General features: G+C 36.6%; 1 protein-coding gene across 3 annotated transcripts; it reads right to left on the reverse strand.

Annotated features, from left to right (window-relative positions):
* Nucleotides 1–270: 270 nt before the first annotated feature.
* On the reverse strand, nucleotides 271–19,866 carry LOC6628411 (estradiol 17-beta-dehydrogenase 11). 3 transcript variants are annotated; one of them, XM_002052018.4, is made up of 9 exons: nucleotides 19,789–19,866; nucleotides 17,352–17,652; nucleotides 7,525–7,678; nucleotides 7,337–7,461; nucleotides 2,518–2,628; nucleotides 2,333–2,458; nucleotides 2,115–2,236; nucleotides 1,923–2,039; nucleotides 271–966 (listed from the first exon to the last, which is right to left on the reverse strand). In XM_002052018.4, exons 2-9 carry the CDS (start codon nucleotides 17,556–17,558, stop codon nucleotides 711–713), a joined length of 1,218 nt encoding a protein of 405 aa, XP_002052054.1. In that variant the 5' UTR covers nucleotides 17,559–17,652; nucleotides 19,789–19,866; the 3' UTR covers nucleotides 271–710. The 3 variants fall into 3 exon arrangements, with proteins under 3 accessions (XP_002052054.1, XP_032294033.1, XP_070065008.1); XM_032438142.2 differs by having other exon boundaries at nucleotides 19,660–19,836; XM_070208907.1 differs by lacking the exon at nucleotides 19,789–19,866 and adding an exon at nucleotides 18,868–18,986.
* Nucleotides 19,867–20,258: the final 392 nt, after the last annotated feature.

Here is a 20,258-nt window from a genome sequence, read left to right on the forward strand (position 1 = left end):
TAGATTCGTTTTTTTCGATAAATTATTTGTATAGTAGCATTAACTAAACATTCGATGCACACAAAATGGTATTAGCTAAGAAATATGAAAACTTTTTCAACTTGTATTTGTATATTTGACAAATGGTTTTGCCTGCTAACTAAGTTTTAATTGAGTTATTATTAGTAAAATAATGCTAATTAGTAATTAAAGAAAAATATGTTTCTTATATAAAGTTTACCTACGGCAAAAGTCGATTGAAGAAATCACGCGGCCTATGCTAAACAAAATAAAAAGAGAATTATGCCCAAAATATAGAGAAACGAATTAACTAGATTTGAATAACTAAGTGGATTTCTTAAAAAGTCTACAACCGAAGGGGAAATGCTTTTAAACCTGACTGCGCTCGACTCTATATCTCTTTCTCTCGCTTCTGTACAAAAATACGAATCAGCATTTTAAAGAACTAATCGTATTTGAGGGCCCGTCGAGGCCCATCATAACTAAATGTAATATCACTAGACTCGTAGCTTAAAATTACTAAATGGGCTGCTGACCACAAATCTCTCAACGCGGATGGTCCGCTTGCCCGAAAAAATGGAGAAGAACGAAAAGAAAAAAAAAATAAAAATAATGCCAAAAGCACAAATTCAATTACACACATAACTCGTAAAATGCAAAAAAAAAAATACAAATAAAAATAAACCAACAAATACGTGAAGCGGCACTCCTCAGAGCACCCGCTCCCCCAGCGAAGGAGTCCGCTGGATGAGCATCGAGGGTGATTTGGCCGGCAACGTGACGCTGGCGCTGCTCAACTGAGCATCGAGGGCGGCCATGTCTGCGGCGGTGGTGGAGGAAATGATGCTGCCATTTGGTTTGCCATTGCTGTTGTTGCAGCTGCCCACGGAGCTGGGCAGGCCGTGGGGCGAGGCATCCGGCACCAGGCGACGCAACAAGCCGCCCACACAACCCCAAGGGAAGGTCCTGCAAATAGGCAAAACAAAAACGAGAAGAGACAAAATATAGAATAAGGCAAAGGTAAATGTTATGCATTATTAAAGTGAAACACATTAAAGCAAGACTATTAGCCATGGCCCATGCCAGGGCTGAGAGGGAACGGCTGCGCTTCAGCCTTTTAGTTTCACTGATTTCCAAATAGGTAATAATTCACGGTCTGAATAGTCATGCGGTAAATGAATGGCATGGAAATGCATATTACATTGGCGATTGTCAATTTATGAGACAATATATTTTAATATCAATTTCAGGGGTTGCTAATTCAATAATACGCATGAAATCTTTTTCGAGCATTCTGAAAAAAATGTTAGATAACTTTTAAATCTGATAATTGGGTGATTATGTTCTACCTTTTATTATTTTTGGGTGTAGAGCTCTCATTAAGCCTAATGAATCCGACTAACTAAAACTGTAATATGTACTCTGCCACTTGTTAATATTTAAACAAGCAAGAATACTTTTGAAACAACTTTGGTGATGTGATTAATGTTTCTCAAAATCAAAATATAATCTTTTAAGTTAGGTTTCTAAAAGAACACCCAAACTGTAAATCAAACTATAAATTCTAATCTGAACAGGCAGAAGGAAGCACCATAAAGCATATATATTCTTAATCAGCGTCGATAGTTGAGTCGATCTAGCCATGTTCGTTGAGAAAACATAAATCCATCTATATCTATTGCTCAATATGATCTAGAGTCGGGCACTCCCGACAACTTATTTATCATCGTAAACTTCAAGCCTTAGACTTCGCTCGTATTATCAAATCTTACTTTAATCTCATAATATCACTAATTTGCATTCCTTAAAAACGACTCTTAAGTTGCTGTTAAAATACTTGAACACATATCTGGCCCAGATGGCCGCTTTGACCAGTTTGGGAGCCCCATTAAGACATTTCTTTTGTGTTTGTGTTTACTCACCATTTGAAGGACAGCAGGAATTTGAGGAAACCAGGAATGACCGCAAGTTTCTCGTTCTTCTTAATGGCCGAGATGACACGATCGGCCACATCGTTGGGATTCAATGTGGGCACCCATCTGCAAGAACAGTTTAACTGTCAGTATATTACCACAAGTGCCACGCCCTAAAGCGTTCTCAGCACTGCGACTCACCTGGCATTCACATCGTCAAACATGCCCGTTGCCTGTATAAAGAACGGGCAAATGCAGGTGGTTTGTATGTTCGTATGTCCAAGGACTTCTAGCTCCAGACGCAGTGCCTCGTCAAAGCCAACCTGTAATTATTGTGCACAAGCATGTAGTAAAATACATTTAGCTGACACTGTTATTTGCATACAGTGTAGCAGAAAGAGAGAGGGCATCGTACTAACCGCTGCAAATTTACTGGCACAGTAATCGACCAATTTGCTAATGCCAACATGGCCGGCAAGTGAGGCTATCGTCGCGATGTGTCCTCGTTCGTTCTCGATCATTTTGGGCAGGAATGCTTTTGTGGTCTGTGCAATGAAAACTGGTAGTTAGAGCAAGCATGTGTGCGTGTGTGTATTCAACTAACCCAAAAGTGTGCCATAACATTCACATTGAACGAGCGCTCGATCAGATGGTCGGGCGTATCCAACAGATGTAGCCCAGAGACAACTCCGGCGTTGTTGATCAGCAAAGTAACCTGCGAAAGGCATAAAAATACAAGTTTTTTTTTATGAGCTGCTGTAAACATTTTCTTGACTTCTGTTTAATTATTTATTATTTTTTTCCATATGAAATCTTAAATATACGCGTTTTTTTTTCATTCAATAATTTACATGTTGCGGAAAATGCGCAACAAAAATTCTCAACTTGTTTTGGCTTATCAATTGACACGGCTGAGACTGGGTTGAAAAGCGCCTTCAGCTCTATAAAATATGTTATTTATGACTTTATGTCTAGACAAATTTTAGGCATTTTGTAGTAATAGCAACCTCTTTAAAGCTTTGTGTCTTGACCTCTGCAGGCCGTATTATTATATTTCTCGTATAATGTTTAAAGCATTAAAAAAGTCTGAGACCAATGAGTATCTGCATGTGTATTCTTGAAATACTTTCAATGTTGAACCTATTCGATTTAAGGTAAAACACTTTTCAGAAATAGAAGCCGAAGAAGTCAATTTTCCTAAGAAAGAGATTAAACTTCTTGTTACAAATCGCTACCAATTGGCGCACAGAAGAAATTTAAGTTAATTCAGACAAGTTTTCATATAATTTAAGATTTTAAAAACTTGTCTTAATTAACTTAAATATCTGCTGTGCTTTGTTGCCTATCTTTCTTTTGGTACAAAAAAAAAACAAACTCAGCGAATTCCAGTTCCGTTTCCTATTATAAATATTACCACTCGCTTGTTAAATTGTTCGTTACGGTTCCAAATCATTTACCGGAAAGCGAAAAAGTGTAATTATGCTTACAAAACGATTTGCAAGTGAAATCTGTATGCGTAATATTAATTAAGATGCACTCAAAACAAATGGAAGCCAAACAAAAAGTGTAACGTGTCAAGGTCTAATTGCAAATAATGTAAAATGCTCGAAATTTAAATATGATTTCAGTAGCGATTCAGCTGTTGCTGTTGCCAGTTAACCAAGTTAACAACAAGTGCAACATTTCATTTACATAAACACTAACAACAACTACAAAAAGAAACAACAAGAAGCTATCATAGCAACAACAGCCACAACAAGTATGTACAACAAATTCAGGCCACAGCGAGTTCAAGTGCACCGAAGATGGGCGCCGGCGGGCGGCTGCGGGTCCCACGTTGCGTATGCGCGATTTCAAATTGCGAGCACTGGGTACAAAAAAAAAAAAACAGAAAGAAAAAAAAAACCCACAAAATAAACAACACAAAAAACATTTAACGAGGCGTGCATTAAAACAACAATAACACAGCAAAAGGCACAGCAGCTATTAAAAATATTAAATGTAATATTTCAGAGACCAGACGACAGCAGCAAAAACAGCAACAAAAACTAAAGCAACGCGTCATCTGCATAACGCATGACTTACTAAGCAGTTAAATGCTTTTTTGCTTATTGCTGCTTTTGCTATACCCTGTAATTATGCTCTTGAAAGGCATACCAAATGCAAGGCTGTAAAAGTCTGCTAACGACTGTGACTTTCTGGATCTTTTATTTTTGTTTAATGGGTTCAGACAGAAGTCTGCTAATGAAACAGGTCAATTGAAATTTTTTAAATTCTCGTTGCGATGATTATTAGATATTTTCATTTACAATTTAAACCGAGTAAGCCTGGTTGATGGCCGTAAACTTACGGTTCGAACCAAGCTTATGCTGGGTACATGCACCTGATTTTTCAGTCTTCAGCCCCGGTTTTGATTCAAATCAAATTTGGTCCATAAAGCAATTCAATTGGGCGTAAGACCCCAAGATAGCCATCCATCGATTAGTTAGGCTCAGCTTACGGCTCGAAATAATTTCGTGCCCTGAAAATCGGTTCCTTAACTTGGTTCTTTACTGTCCGTCCCGTTCGGAATTTGTCTTAGCTGTTTTTAGGCCAATATGTTTGGTTCTTAGCATTAAATATAGTTTGTAATGTTTGAACCAGTTTGAAACCGGTTCACAGCCTTGTCAAATGTTACACCCGAGTTGATCTAGCCAAGTCCATCTGACCAACGGTCTGTCTAAATGTATATCATTACAGCTGGAGATACCCAGTATGTGAAATAGAAGTGTATGATGGAATTTTTGGTCAGTTCGTTTCTCAGAAACTCTAAAGAGCAATCTCCTCAAGTGCTTCTTTTTCTTCTTGTTTGGGTTCTGGGCAAGCTGCTGACTTCTAACAATTTATAATATTTATTTACTTTTTTTTAGCTTTTTAATTTGATGTCCAAGTGTCTGTCTTAAGTTGGGTTCAACCATTTTTACGCTAATGATTTTGGCTTCATTGCTGCTGTTGTTGTTGAACTTGTCAGTGCGTTAATATTTTATTTGGTAACAGCCGCTGCCCAAGCGTAAAACGGTTTGAACCCTCCTAATGATGGCATTTTAAAAGTCAGTTGATAAAAGCTTTGCAACAATTAACTGACCAAAATTGTTGATATTGTTCGGCTTGTAGTTGACTAGAACAAAAGATTTCGCTTTTAATAATTATAGAGCTCTTTAAAATAATTATATAACAACATTTCATGTCAGTCAAAACTATATGTTAAATTCGTATAATAACAAATGGAAACTTATATTTAAATTTTAATTATTGTCCGACTGTATATTTTTGTATCCAAATGTGCTTAATACACTGTAGTCAAATATTGGTTTGATTTTATAACCTTTTACTTAGTTTGTATTCCAAAAGAAATCTCTTATTTTATTCAACTGAAAGCGATCAATGAATATAATAGTAAGAGTAGTAATAATGATAGCAGTAGGAACTCGAGAGCTCTAATTAAAGCAACAAATAGAAGTGAGCTAAACTAATTAGCAGGTAAAGCGGCAGTCAGGCAACTGTTACTCAAAAATTGCTAAATGAAGTCATCTTTTCATGCTTTATATGCATTTAAGAAAAGGCCGAAACGAATAACAATGTATTTTGTGGCAAAGATTTAATGCCCTTCCCTGGAAGGCGGGCGAATGCCGTCATATAATATAAGCTACAATTTAATAAGTACTTTTTTAGATTAAATTTGTTTAAATATTTTTTGACTTTAATTTCAATGCGACTTTTTGTCTTATTTAACAGAAATTGATTGACTATGAATCTGATTCGAATACAAATTAATCTAATTTGCCAAAATATCTTATGTACACAAAGGTTTTTTTTACTAGAGAGCTTGGTCGAGTAATATGAACACATAAAAATTAATCATAATCATTCACAGCCTGATAACAGCTTAAATCAAGTTATAAGCCAAATATATATAAAGATATGAATATAATTTTGATTTGACACGCCCTCTAAGTGGGCGTATGCTGAATATTTTGATAGATCTCATAGGTAGTCTCCAAAAGTTGATCTCACTAGCTACGAACTAAAAGAGTTATCGATTTTCTGACATGCCACTCCCCCAAGGGGCACAAACACATAGTCCGCAGACTTTATGTAAAGTAAATATAAGCAACTAAACAAGTAGCCCAAGTTTCATGTCACGGAGTCAAATAGCGCCGAAAATAAAATTACATTATAAAATGTAAGTAATGTAGATTTGTTCGACTTATCACGCCCCGAGTGGGCGTAGTCAACTTATCTTAACACCATCCGACATGGTTATAAACGTGTATTTTCTTTTAATTGTAAGCAGCAGGTTAACAAGCCGACATGTAATATACGCTTTTGACTTTGTCAATGGGTTCAACAGAGAACTCAGGTAGTTTAAGCTAAGTTCTAGATCTTGGTAAAGTATACAAGGACCTATTTTATTTGTGTAGGCAATCTGGCTTGAATATATCATTAGATGATTACAAAACCACCGACGGAGGGCATCATAAATGATGTAAATGATGAATTTTGATGCGCTTGCCAGACTTTCGACACTTTGGCAAAACTGCGCTAATCACATTAGCAACTGCGCTGGGCACTGGCCAAACAGTCAGCAGTCAGCAGTCGGCAGTCGGCAATCAGAAGGCAGCACTCGTGAGGCAGTTGGCAGTCAGCATTCACAGTTGCATTCACAGTGATAATGAATGCCGTGACACGATTTGTGGTCGAATGCTGTTGCAATGCTATCTCGCCTTGGCCGGAGCCGAGATATGCATGCAGAAGATTTATGCATGGCACACAGAAGATGCATTCGGGGCAGTCACACAATTAGTGGCTGCGATTTTTATGCATTTTTAATGTGTCTCCCAAATGGGCGTGGCAGTGCGGCAGCTCGTGCCAGTTGCGATTAATTAGAATGCAAGTTGCGGTTGCCCTGCGCAGATGCGGGGGTAAACAGGTAAAAGTATAAGGCAGTCGGTGCTCTACATTGTGATTAATTGCCAGATGTAACGCAAGTGGCAACCAGTTTGAAGACGCGTTCAGCAATCTTTCCCTCTCTCTCTCTCTTCCTCTTTTAATCGCTATGCCTGCTTTCTCAAGGTGAACGCTGAAGATGCGCTCATGCATACGAATTTTTATCTTGGGGGCCGGTGAACAAAATTTATGACATAAGTATATACATAAATGTGTTGCTCGGGGGCGTGGCAATATGAAGAGTGTTGGTCCTACATGTGTTCCACAAAGGGTTCTGGCCATTAAACGCCCCTCAACAAACAATTACGTAGCGCATAGAGGCGACTATTTTGAGCGCTCAACTGTGAACGTCAATTACTAGAGTTTTATGCTTCAATTGACGCACGCATTCCACAAATGCATCCCATGATTCCCCCCTTTCAGGTTTTGATACTTACATCACCGACTTCTTCTCTGATGACATCGGCCGCTTTGTAGACCTCCTCCTTTTTTGATATATCTACGACGTAGCCCTTGCAGTAGCCGCCCGCCTCTTGTACGATCTCAACGGTCTCCGCAATGCCTGAAAGATTGAGAAAATTACATAACTCACTCTCTCGGTCACTCTTTCTCAATTTTGCTTTACCCTTTTTGTTAATGTCCCAGATGATGACTTTGGTGCCCATTTTGCCTAGTCTCTCGGCCAGCAGACGACCCAGTCCATTGCCGCCACCAGTTATTAATGCAATGTCCGTGTTGAGTTCCTTTTCGGGATAGCCAAAGGCGATATAATAAAGGTCCTGCAGGAAGCATAAGATAAGAGAGGTGTTGATAATTATATAGGAAGCAGCGCAAATTAATTAAGGTTTATGGCTAGGTAATAAAGGGTGCCCGAAAAGGTAAGTTGATGTGCTTGGCTTTCTTGATATACCTAAAAACAATATTTTTTTTAATATATATATTTTGTATATAGCTTATATTAAGTAATAAAATGCTTGTAACAAGTTTTTAATCCAATTTAACAAATCGACTTTATAAACATTAAACTGTCTTCAGCTGCCTGCAATTAAATCCTTGCTTAGCTTGTATTAGCCTTGCATTTATGTTGCAAGGCAGAAAAAATACCTTTTGGATTGGCATATTAGTTATTAGCAACTGCTTGACTGTAGACACTCTTTATCTCTGGCAACGCGTCTTCGCATTTACTTAAAGCTAAATATGCACCTATTATGACATATAATTATCATAATTTAATTATTTTTCGCGAGTCCGAATTATTGAATTTTAAATATACATAATCTTAATAATGTGTTATTAATCAACAATTTTCCATAATTGATACCTGAAAGCATCGTGTGTTGAATACATAAACAGACTTCAACAATAAATAAAAATGCAGAGCTCAAGAGAAAAGTCAGTCCCTTTTAAATAATTTATTTTATAGTCTACTCAAAACAGGTTTATAAAGGGTTTTAATGTTCCTATTGGTGTCATGTGTTAATTATTCAATTGCAGATATTAAATCATTCTTTCCTTATTTAAGAAGAAACTGAAATATGTCCATGTACCAAATTTCTAGAATATATAGCAGAACTTTACATTTAAAATAAAAATAAATGAATTTAACGAAATTTTCGTTTATTAAAAAGAAGAAAAGCTTATCAATTTTCTTGATTTCACTGCAAAGGACTCGCATAGTTTTTAAGTTCTTAAAAATAGGCTATTCGACACATAATTTTTTAAGTAAAATTAACATTCAACAAAAAAATGTTTTACAACATTATTTCATTCAAAAACTTTTAGCTGTCCCACATCGTTTTATGCCAGAAAAAAGCCCTCATCGCAACTTTTTAACAGCGTATATCCATTAGCTTTCCGCTGAGCCCGTGTTTGTCAAATGTCAAATACATCAACAAGTTTGTTGCCTAAGTCTTTTGTTTTGGCCAGCGCCATTCTTTGGGCTTTTCTTGCAAACGCTGCCAACATACAGGCAATATGCCAAATATTAGTGCACATACTTGTTGTTCCATATGCAAATCTTGACTCTTACAAAAAAATTACCAACGGCAACAAAAAACGCATAAATGAGCAAACAAGCCGCAGACAATGCGAATTGTCTGCCAGTTGACGGTAGCGTGTTAATAGACTTCGCATTTGACGCCTCTGCTTGGGTAAATAGTTGAGATATTTTCCACTTCTTCAAATCTTTCGAGTCTCTTTTTCGGCTCTTGTTGTTTTAGTGTCAATAAGCTGTCAAAATTTATGTCTGGCACGTCTGCATTGTCGCATAAAGATAACAAAAGGGGCGCGGACAACAACAACAACATGACCATTAACATAACATTTTACATATTTTTTGGGAGGCAACAATAATGCAACAACAACAAAAACAAGAACAACAACAGCGGCGGCAACAAAAAGACAACACAGTAGCACTTTCCATCTCGCTTGCCACCAGAGGCAGCTCATAAATTTTCGTGCCACACGCGACGTCGTCGCTGCCCGCAGCCGTTGGGCGCTCGAACAGATCTCCGGCTTGGGGTGCAACATCGGCTTCTGCTCAGGGGCCAGCACTGGCAAGCGTGTCCAATTATTTTGACATTAACAATGAATGTGGCGCAACGTGGCCGGCGTTGTTATGCTCTGTAGCCTGCCCGGACGAAAAGGGTATCATATAGTTGTGCTGGTCTATGTAACATGCAACCAAAAGATTTATCTTCCATACTATGAAGCTAATATGATATGTAAGGCACCTACAGCCAAGTGTTTCGAGCTTAAGTGACTTTCTATTTCTAAACTTATTATTATTTTTTATTTTTATAAACACACGCAGGTTAGCTGCCGATAGTCGATAGTGGACAATATATTACAAAATAATGCTAGACAAATGTATAACTTTTCAAAATTTAAATCAATTTTGATGAAGATATTGATTTATTGTTCTATAGCTACATTTTGTGAGGAAACAGATGCGGATGCATAAGGCTACAGATTTCGTGTTTCTCTTTTTGTATGGCCAACAGATGTTTGTTTTCAATTTAGTAAAGGGTATCAACTTAGTCGAAGTAACTTGCTGCCAGCATTTGAACAGTTAGTTGAATGCAATTTGCCCCGAAAAATACTCATAAATAATACGAAAATTCATTAAAGGTAACATGCCTGCTGGTGTCTGACGATGATTATTATCAAAATGATGATATGATAATAATGATCTGTTGCATCTTTCACTTGTTGCCTTGTTGACAGACATTTTGTCACATAATTGAACATGCAATTCGTGCGTGTTTTTTTCTCTTCTCTTTTTACTTTAACAAGGGCAGGAAATGGGCCATTATAATTTATGCATAACATGATAATAACTTAAATATGTTTATGCTGCGATTTATGCCATGAGATCATTTTTTTTTATATATATATATTTTTTTTATTATAATTTACAAGACCATTTTTAATGGGACAGCATATGGAACATATACTAATTGACCAAGCATTTTGCTTTTCTTCAGAACTTTTTTGTTCATAATTTCAAGTTTTTGCAACTCTTTAAAACGAAACATCACGGAAGTCTAGTCTAAAGGCAAATCGTTTGCTTGTTCTGTCAGTTCTCTGGCTAATATACTCCAATCATGACTTGCCATATGTAAACAAATACAAATTTTAATATAGTCGTGCTCGCATATATGCCATGTCATTTGAAGAAGAAGACGAAGAAAAAAAACAGGAAAAAATTCATTTTTCACAATGTATCTTTTGTAAAATCGAAAAACCTGCTTCGTCAGCAACAAACTTGCAGGGCTTGTGCCTTTTGGGCTGTTTATGGTTTGTTAGATTGTCTATTTGATTGTCAAGGTGAACGCATTGACCTTTGTAAAATGGAAAAATACCAAAGCTTACAGCTGACGGCGAGAGCGTTGTAATCTGGGCAGTAAGTGGAGCTGCTAGGCAGGTTGTTTTAAAGAAATAAGCTTTTGGTGTTTAAGGTTTACGTTAAGCGGAACTGTTATATATTATCAATATTCAAAGTTAATGTGACTGGATTTAAGTAAAATTTAAACAAGTAAAAGTAAAAGTAAAAGTAAAAAGCACCGAAAACAATGGTTCTAGCAAATGTTCTAGCAAAGCTCTATGATAAAGCTCTTAAGCTTAAATAAATACTTTTACAATTTTGATTATATTAGTAATTTATTACGACCTACAAATATTGTCAAATGAATTTAATAATGATTTTTTGCCAATTTTATTGCTTTCAGAAATCAAGCCTAAAAAATGCAGGCAATTTGACAGCAGCATTTAGTTACAGCATAGAAATCGTTTTTATAATTTGTTTGTTTAGAAAATCATTCAATGATATTTATTATGTTTTTGAATGTCAACTAGCAATGATAATTTCCTTAATGATGTAACACATCAGTGCTGTTTCTTAAATACGAAATTATAGTTTCTTTTTTACAAATTTTATTTTTATGTATATTTTATAATTTGTACTAAAGTTTTGCCATGAAATGTGTATTGCATAGAAGGAGACTTTATAAACAGCCCAGTTGATTTAGCCAGGTACGTCTACCCGACATCAAGCAAATACGATTTGTTAGTTTCGAATATTCGAATAGCCGTCTCTTTTTCTGAATGTAGCCCATTCTTTTAGCTTATAAATTGTTATTGTGATGCTTAAAACTCTGCCTGCTTCAACAATTGCAAATGCAAAAAAAAAAAGCCACTCCAGCAATTACAAGAGAGTCAACGCAGATGCTAGAGCTTGCAGCTCATTATCATTAGCTGTTCGTTAGCGCTTTTCAGTCTTGAATAAACATTTAAGCAAAACTTTAAAAATTAGCCAATGTTTCTAACTGTACAATATGAATTTATGAATCGGCCGAAAGCTGACAATCAGCATATGAGGGGGCAGGGGCACATCTTGCACAATTATGCAAATTCAAACAAAGAAGCAAAATATGCGACAAAACCGCAGACAAAATCGAATTATGGAAGTTGGCATACGCTCACGTTTTTATCGAAATGGCAACTTCTAGAGACGCCATTTGCCACAACGGAGGGGCGAGTGGTAATCAAATGTTTGTTTATGTTGTTGCTGTTGATGTTGTTGCTGCGCTTGGGCAAAACAAATGGCAGACGGTGCGGCAAAACTTGTTTGCGTCGTCCGGGAGAATTGCGAAAAATTGAAAATCTAAACGACTGCGGCGACCAGGTGAATTCTAAGCCAACTGAAAGCGAAACTGCCAGCCGGCGTGCCAAGCTGCAAGCCGCACCGTCAAGTCAGGTGTCTTGCCCAACAACAAAACACACAGTTGCAGCGATATCCACGCTCGACGCTCTACTCGACTCGACTCGACTCGACTCGAGTCTAGTCGATTCAATGCGGCACCACTCGACTCGACAGCTGCCTTAATTGGCCCGGCTTTAACTTGCTGGCCAAAAGCATATTTTGAGCGCTAAATGCTGAGCGCTTTTCAATGAGCTTAAATACAAAAGACTTAAGACACGAACTTGCATTGTGCACCACTGTTGCAATTTTCATTTGCTGCGACACGCACACGCACTCACACACTTGCAACGAAATTGTGACCTTCCTAAACAAAAGCTTTAATATGTATAAAATAAATAAATGAAAACTATGAGGAAAATGAGAAGCTGAGTGCGTTTCATAGAGCGCAACAGACAGCGACTCTTGCAAAAAAAACGCATAAACCTGAAATTGTGGCTCCTAATAAAATACGTCTAATGGAACAAGTGAGCTGCGAGATGGGCCAAAATTGTTTAGCTGTAGAGATACCACAGCACGCCTAGTGGCATACACGAGTGACACATATTGAATGTTGCTTTAATTTGTGGTTATGTGAAGAGGCCTAACTGAAGGGGATGGGCCTTGATATGCAGCTGTTTGAGCAGGGAATATTTGTTTATTAAATATACATTTATTTATAATACAAAGGTTTGGCTTTAATAATTTATTTAATTATTTTAATTAAAAAATGAAATATTTTTCAATGTCATTTCTTGCAGTCAGCTGAAACTGGCAGTTAATTCATTGATAAAAATCAACAAGTAATTGTTTAAATTTTAACGACCTAAAATTTGAATATATTGTGTTTTATTTGAAACAGGTTTACGCATTGAACAACCCATGCAGCGATTTAGGCATGACGCGAACTCCATTTGAATGCATTTTGAGGCGTCATCGAGACGGTTGCCTTGTACATATCCAAAGTTTTGCCTGCCTTGCAGCTGGTCAATGAATTTGCCTTTGTATTTGTCTGGCTGTTTGTTTTTATTGTTTTCATTGTTCGGCTGCCGCCGCTTGCAGCGGCTGGTCACTCGACCGACCGGCCTTCAAAAGCCATTTTTATTTATTGCCTAGCAGAAATTAGCACCTACAACAACGGCTCGCAATTGATGTGCGGCCAGACGTGCTGGCAATCAAGTTCTATGCTCCGTCAGCATTGCGCCAAACTTGGCCAAAAGTGGAATTTGCTGAAGATTGTTGCAAATTGAGCTGCGTACTCAGCGGATGTGGGATTTGTGTGAAACTGATATAAAGACTAATGATAGTCAGCAAATCATTATGTATTATTGTATACATATAATTTGTCAGATTTCGTATTGGCAATATGAACAAAAGAGTTTTAGGCAAACAACTCAATTCAAGAAACTTTGGCTATATACAAAAATTATAAATAAATATTACCAGATCGATCCTTTTGTAAACATGGCAGCAATATTTGTAAAAAGATTAGATCGAAGATATATAAAAATATGATTAGACGATCTCAGACTATATTATTTATTATTTTTTATGTCTATATTCTTTTACTAAAATGTGAATTTTTAAGATTTGCCCAGAAGAAGAATATCACATTTGACCTATTTTATAATGAATATCGCTTTTAACTGGCGCAAATCAAGGTTACATATAATTGGCTGAGAAATTAAATTAAAAAAATTTATGTTAAAACAAAAGAAAATATAAATCCAAATCCAAATGTAACTATATTCGGTTAAATTATAATGACTTGGTAACCAAGTAAAAAAAAAAATATGATATATAAAGCTTTGTTCATCCAAGCAGCAAAAACACCTATAAATCACTTTATCTAACATACCCATTTATTGCCCTAAAGTGACACACTATCCTAACCCACTTCACATGAAAGATAAAGCAAGCAAGTGAGCCAAGGCCGTTATGGAGTATGAGCCTGCGCTTCAAATAACCTCCACATCGAGACGGCTTCAAACAAAAGCAAACTCTATGCTCACATATGCAATACCAAGCAGCAGTAATACGACTTTTGTTGTTGTTTGACCAACACTTTCGATTTCAATTGCGTTTACTTCTTTTATATTTCTTCTTTTTCTGTGTGTTTGCGCCGTTGCAAACACACAAACGTACACACAGACAGGCACACGCCTCAAAATAATACTCGCAGCCAGGCGGGCAGGCAGGTTGCCCGCGAAAAAATGTGTTGCTTGTTGTTGCCACAGCAACAGCAGCAACAGCAACAGCCGAACCCACAACTAGCCAAGCTAATAAAAACAGGCTTCAAAGCGTTGCAAAGCCGGCAAAATGCAAAAGTTGAACTGGGTCAACAAGCCAAAACGCAGCAGCGACGTCGACGCTGACAGCGCTGCCACCGTTGCTGCCAACATTTTGCGGTTGGGAATCATTTTTTGTTTTGTGTTTTTTGTTTTTTTTTGTTTGAAAGTGCTCCCCAAAGCTCATTACATGCGGCTGCGCGACATTTCTAGAGGCTGTGAGGCATGTGCACGCCAACAAGCGTGCAAGTTTGTTGCCTAAGTCTTTTGTTTTGCATGTGGGCCACAAATCAAAATGCAGCTACGCAAAGCATGAGCCAGGCTAATATCGACCTGAATTGCGTTGATTGTTGGCCGGCTAGCCAAAGCCCATTATTAGCACAATCAATCAATAGGCAAATGCAACAGCAACAACTGCAACAATTGACAAGTCATCGTTGAAGTGTCGTCTCGAGCGAATCTGTAAAAAGATTTACATGCAAATTCGTTTTGGCTCGTTCATGACTCGTTGATATTGCATTCAGCATGCAAATGTCAACATTTTTAATGGGCAACGCCTCCAATACGCCCGCCAGGCCCCGACCGCTCCCTCCCGCCCTTACTCTGTCTCTATGCAGTTGGCATCGTCGACGCTAGTTAAGCATTCAGGCAAAGAGAGTTACCTCGGCAATTTAATGGCACTCATGCATAATAAGACCGAGGCAAATACATGATATACATGCTATATTTAATGATCATATCTGCATACACATACACACACACACACAAACTCACACACACACATGCCGCACAACAACGCCGCAAACTAAAAGGTTTTTGTTTTTTATCTTTCTTGCCAAAGTGAAATTAATATAATTATGTAGCACAACAAAAAACCTAAAAAATTATTGGCTTATGTAACGCTCCGAAATTTGTTTATAAAGCCGAGCGTGTCAATTCAACCATACAACAAAAAAAAAGCTCAAAATCCACACATTAAATATTTATAATAAAAAGGTTTCCCCCCGCAGCCCAATAACCAAATTCTTTGTTAAAAATAAATTCGCGCGCTTTACGGCACTTAGCCTTTTTTCTATTTGGCTTTAATGCGGCCCTTTTGGCGTCTCGTAAGTGCAAATCATGTTAAATCTTTAAAACGTTTAATCTACGTAAATTTTAAATGTGCAATCTCTTAAAGTGCTCGTTGTCTAAGCTATAATTAATTATGTTTTATTCAATGGGGGGATTTTCTTGTTTGTTTGTTTAATTTAATTAGCTTTGCAATGAATTGCTTAAAGCAACGAGATGTGATTTTACAGCTGATAGGAATTATTCTCTTTAGCTATGCTTACAGTGGGAATTATAAAACAAAAACTATGCAAAAAGTTTCAGCAAATAAATATGGTTACAAAGCAGATATAAAGTATAATATATAAAACAATATAATAAAATTGATTGCTTTTGATTTAAAGCTTCGTACAACGAAAAAAAAAACTTGCTTCTAATTCTGCACAAAATTTAACTATTTTATGTAATCTGTTTGTAAAGAATAATTATTTATGTGTATGAATGCTCGAATCTCTGTCAGCCTATCTGTTCGTATACAATACTGTGTAATCCCATTAAATCAAGCAAAGTCAAAAGATTTTAGGAATAGGAAATTGCTACAATTATACAATATAACATGTTTATAGAAAAGATCTAATATCAACGGAAAATTTCAAACAATTTTCGCTTGAAAACTTGTACTGTCTTTAAGATAGATTTGTAAGTTCTCTAATATATGCTATCAGAATTCGAAGCGTGCAATTACTAAGCAGCAAGCAGGCAAGTTAAATTAACTAACTAGACAAAGGTGCTGAGTTATGCAAGTTAAGGGCAAACAAAATTACAGATTAAAGATCAAAAGTAAATTGATCGTGCGCGTGTCGTTTAATTTATATGCACAACGTTTTCAGCCATAAATGGGCAAATGCAATTGCAAACTTATTAATTAACCATGAAGAGATGTAACAACAAGCAGCCAAGAGCAAGGGCACTACCTACCAATTCAGGGAGTGAAAATGAGTGGCCCGAAAACGAGTTTTGCCAATGCTTTTATTTCATTTATCAAGTGAAGCTCTTGAATAACAGTCGACAGTAAATGTCGTTTGCCAGAAAAAACGTTGACACGAACCATTTTTTAAAGATATTTATATGCAACTAAAAAATTGTTGGCATATTTTTCAGTTCATTTCAATATTACTGTGTCTTCTTGTTTAAATAATTTATCATTTATAATCAATAAAAGATGTTAATTTATTAGGTTTATATAAAGATTGGCTTCGCACTTTCATAAAATTTTGGCGGCAAAATGTTTTTATGATAATGTATTTGAACCCTTCCATATAAAAGTGAGTTGTGTTTTAAATAAATTTGTAACAATTAAAAAATATCAACTATTAAAACTATAAATTGAATGGAATATTAAATTTAGTTACTTAAGTAAATCATCGGACAATAATATTCTTTAGTTAAGAAAATGTAAGCAATTATTATAAAATGCAAAAACCCTTCATACATTTAGTTATATTTTAAAGAATGTTTATTTCATGTTTCAAATAATTCTTGGGTCTCTTAACTTCCTTATTGAGGGTTTTTATTATGAATTTTTTGTTTCTTATTGGTTTTTAATTTTTTTTTTTTTTCGATACTTCAGAATATACGTATCTATTAAATTATATTAAACTTGAATCTATTTGAGCTTTCAATCACACAATGCTGTCGATTAAGTTGTTGAGTCGCTCTCAAGCATACGGAAGCATCAAAAATGCAAATAGTCAATAGCAAAAAATCATAAACAATTCAAATTTGTTAGACAGTTGTAAACAAAGGCTCTGTGGTGTGTAAGACAACAATTTATGCACAATGTCGACAATGGGCTGGTGTGGTGGTGTTAAATCTTACCTGAAGTATGTAGCCTATGCTGCAGATGATGAACCACATGACATCCGCGAAGGCATCCCAGGTATTCCAAAGTGTTTGGCCCCAGCTGATTGGGGCGCCGGTTGCGGGTGCGGGTGCGGGTGCTGCCACGCCCACTGGTGCAACATTGCCATTTTGCAGGGCATGCCCGTTGCCGAGCGCCTGCAGATTGTTATTGTTCTTCACCATTTTGAAACACTTAATTTCGTTATTTTGTTTATGTTTTCGGCAAAAATCTGATCACATTGAGTATTTTTCGTAATTTCTTAGCGGTAATTCCTTGCTGCAAACAAACCACAAGCAAGCAAAACAATAACAATCGCAATAATAATAACAACAAGCGAGACTACGAAATATATTTGTTGTTGTTGTAGTTGTTTGTTTTACTTTTTGTCTTTATTACGTTTTTTTTTTTTTGTTGTGTTTTTGGCTTTTGTTTCTGATTTTCCGCGCTGCACGTCCGCTCTCGTGAGCGTAGCAAACGAATTTGAACGAAAGGAATGAATTTCGACTTCTTATTTTGGGGCGCTATTGGATATCGCTGTTGACGTCGCTGTCGCTGTCGACGCCGCCGTCGACGTTCGCTTGACGCTGAACGAAACTTAGCTGTCTGTGACGTCACGAAGCTTGAGTCGCGGCTTTTAACTGTTTGTTTTTGTTGTCGTTTTGTTTTTGTTTTGCACGACTCGAGCAAAAGCAACAAAAAGCTACAGTTTTACGCAGAGCTTCCAGCAGCGACTGCGTTCTGTCGCTTAACGCTTTACACTAATTGCATATTTCGTTTTAGTTTGTGTAATTTAATAAAAGCTCTAACTTTTATGTTGTCATTTTCCTAACTGTTGCCCACTGTTCACACAAATAAATTGCAAGTTATGCCAGTTGAAAGCTTTAATCATTTTAATACCAGCTGCATTAGAAGGACGCCCAAAGGCATATTTTTTATGCAAGCTCATTAGCTGGGTCTGATTAATTGACATATTAATCATAATAAAATGTGGTTTATTAGCAAGCTGCATTGCAACTTCGGGCCTTGCTGCCATTAGATATCTTTATGAATAATAATCTTGAACTAAAGTTTGAAAGTCATAAAAAAAAAACATTACTGACGCGCTAATTAGACCATTTCAAAACATACACCTTAAGAAATCTAATATTTTCATTCCTTTAATTAGCTTTGTTAAGAGCTTAAGCTAACTTTTGAACTTTCAGTTCGCCTCTTTGTTATTGCTTAAATTAAGCATTTTCCAAGAAAATTACTCTCAAATGTTTTTTGCTGCTGTGTAATTAATTAATTAACTGTAGCTTGAAAGGGGCAACACTTCAGTCGCATATTTCATTAGCTTATCTGCATGTCACTTTCCCAGCTCTCCTATCAATATACCCATGTTGGCATACGGTAATATTTTTCACTTTCCTTCGGCCTAATTCTGATTTATGCTTTAAGTCGCATTTCGCAGACCAAACCAGATGCCAAATGAAAGTAAAATGACGCACTTACGTTAATTTTCTTTGTTGTTGGTATTTTTTGTCTTCTCTTTTGTGCTGCTTCTTCTCCGTCTGCTGGCGTCAAGTTCTCGTCTGCATTTAGAATGTTTGCATGCTTATACCCTGTACAGTTGCAAGCGGGGTGTTTTTGGGGTCTTAAGTGAATAAATGATAAATTACATTAAAAAACGTAGTGTGACCCCAAAATATTCTGAATTCTAATCTATATGCATATGAATATGTGAATGCACCAACTGAGTGTAGGATATCTTTTAGCCTAGCAAGGCCTGAATGCAATGTTCTTGTTTTCAACCTAAACTTTTTGCAAATGCAAACAAGTTATGCAAATCTGCGTATGTTTATAAGATATTTAACCAATTCTTGTCAATTTCGTCACATATTTTGCATTTAATATTTTTTTTTTTAAGATTTGGTTTGTTTACGTGCGTTTTTCTCTTTTAATTTGCATTTTTAACAAGAATTTGCAACGACTGCCTGGGGTCAAGAAACCCCAAAAACATTTTAAGGCCGTCTAGTCTTTGGTCAGTTGCATGCATGAACATGCAAAATTACAAGTGTGTGGGTGTGCGGGTGTGCGTGTGGGGGGTAGCATGGGAACTGCGAGCCGCATGGTGAGTTGCATAAATCTCGAGAGTCGCGTTTTGATGCATAAGAGCCACTCGATATTTGAAGACTGTTGAGCGCACTTCTAAACTTCAAATGTATTGTGCAATATTATGAACTTAATTTACGTATCGGTATTTTACAGTCCTCTCGGTTTCGATTTCGCAATATTTACACACACACAGACGTTCTTCAGTTGAAAGCACGCAATAAATGTTGATAGCCGGCTTTTCGATAATATGCCGCGATTAATAAATCAAATATTTAAATATGCATTGTTCACTTTTGTACACAAATTAATGCGGTTTACTTTTGCATTTGATTATATTCATTTTTTTTCAGCGTCCTCTTGTCGACACTTCGCTGTTCAACTGACATTTGCGACGCATGCGCAAAAAGAAAACCAAAAGAAAGACAGAAAGAGCGAGTGAAAGAGCAAGAGCGGCATTGTCAGACGTGAGAGCAGGCAACATGAAAGGCTCAGCTGTGATTACATTTCTTTTAATTTTGGCGGCGGCCGTAAAAAGAAGAGAGAGAGAGAGCAGGATTAATGGAGAGCGCAAGCATATGCAGAGCGGCAAACAGTTGTTACCAGTGTTGCCATATGAGCAAAAGCAAATATTATATGGTATTTTGTTTATTCAAATAATTGCGCATCAAACAGTTATCGCTAAATCACCTGTTATGAAATTTAACTAATTTTAATTATGTTATTTAATAATTTCCGCTTTATTAGCTATAGAAACAAAACAACATTCCCTAACAAATGTATTTCCTTTT

The sequence above is a fragment of the Drosophila virilis genome, chromosome 4 (assembly GCF_030788295.1).
Source record: "Drosophila virilis strain 15010-1051.87 chromosome 4, Dvir_AGI_RSII-ME, whole genome shotgun sequence".
Lineage (NCBI taxonomy): Eukaryota > Metazoa > Arthropoda > Insecta > Diptera > Drosophilidae > Drosophila > Drosophila virilis.

Excerpts from the sequence above, each read along its gene's own strand:
- LOC6628411 (XM_002052018.4), bottom strand. The coding sequence starts at position 17,558 with ATGGTGAAGAACAATAACAATCTGCAGGCGCTCGGCAACGGGCATGCC. Across the intron at positions 2,629-7,336 it reads TCAGAGAAGAAGTCGGTGAT|GTTACTTTGCTGATCAACAA; the intron begins GTAAGTATCAAA and ends TGCCTTTCGCAG. Across the intron at positions 2,237-2,332 it reads GTGCCAGTAAATTTGCAGCG|GTTGGCTTTGACGAGGCACT; the intron begins GTTAGTACGATG and ends CAATAATTACAG.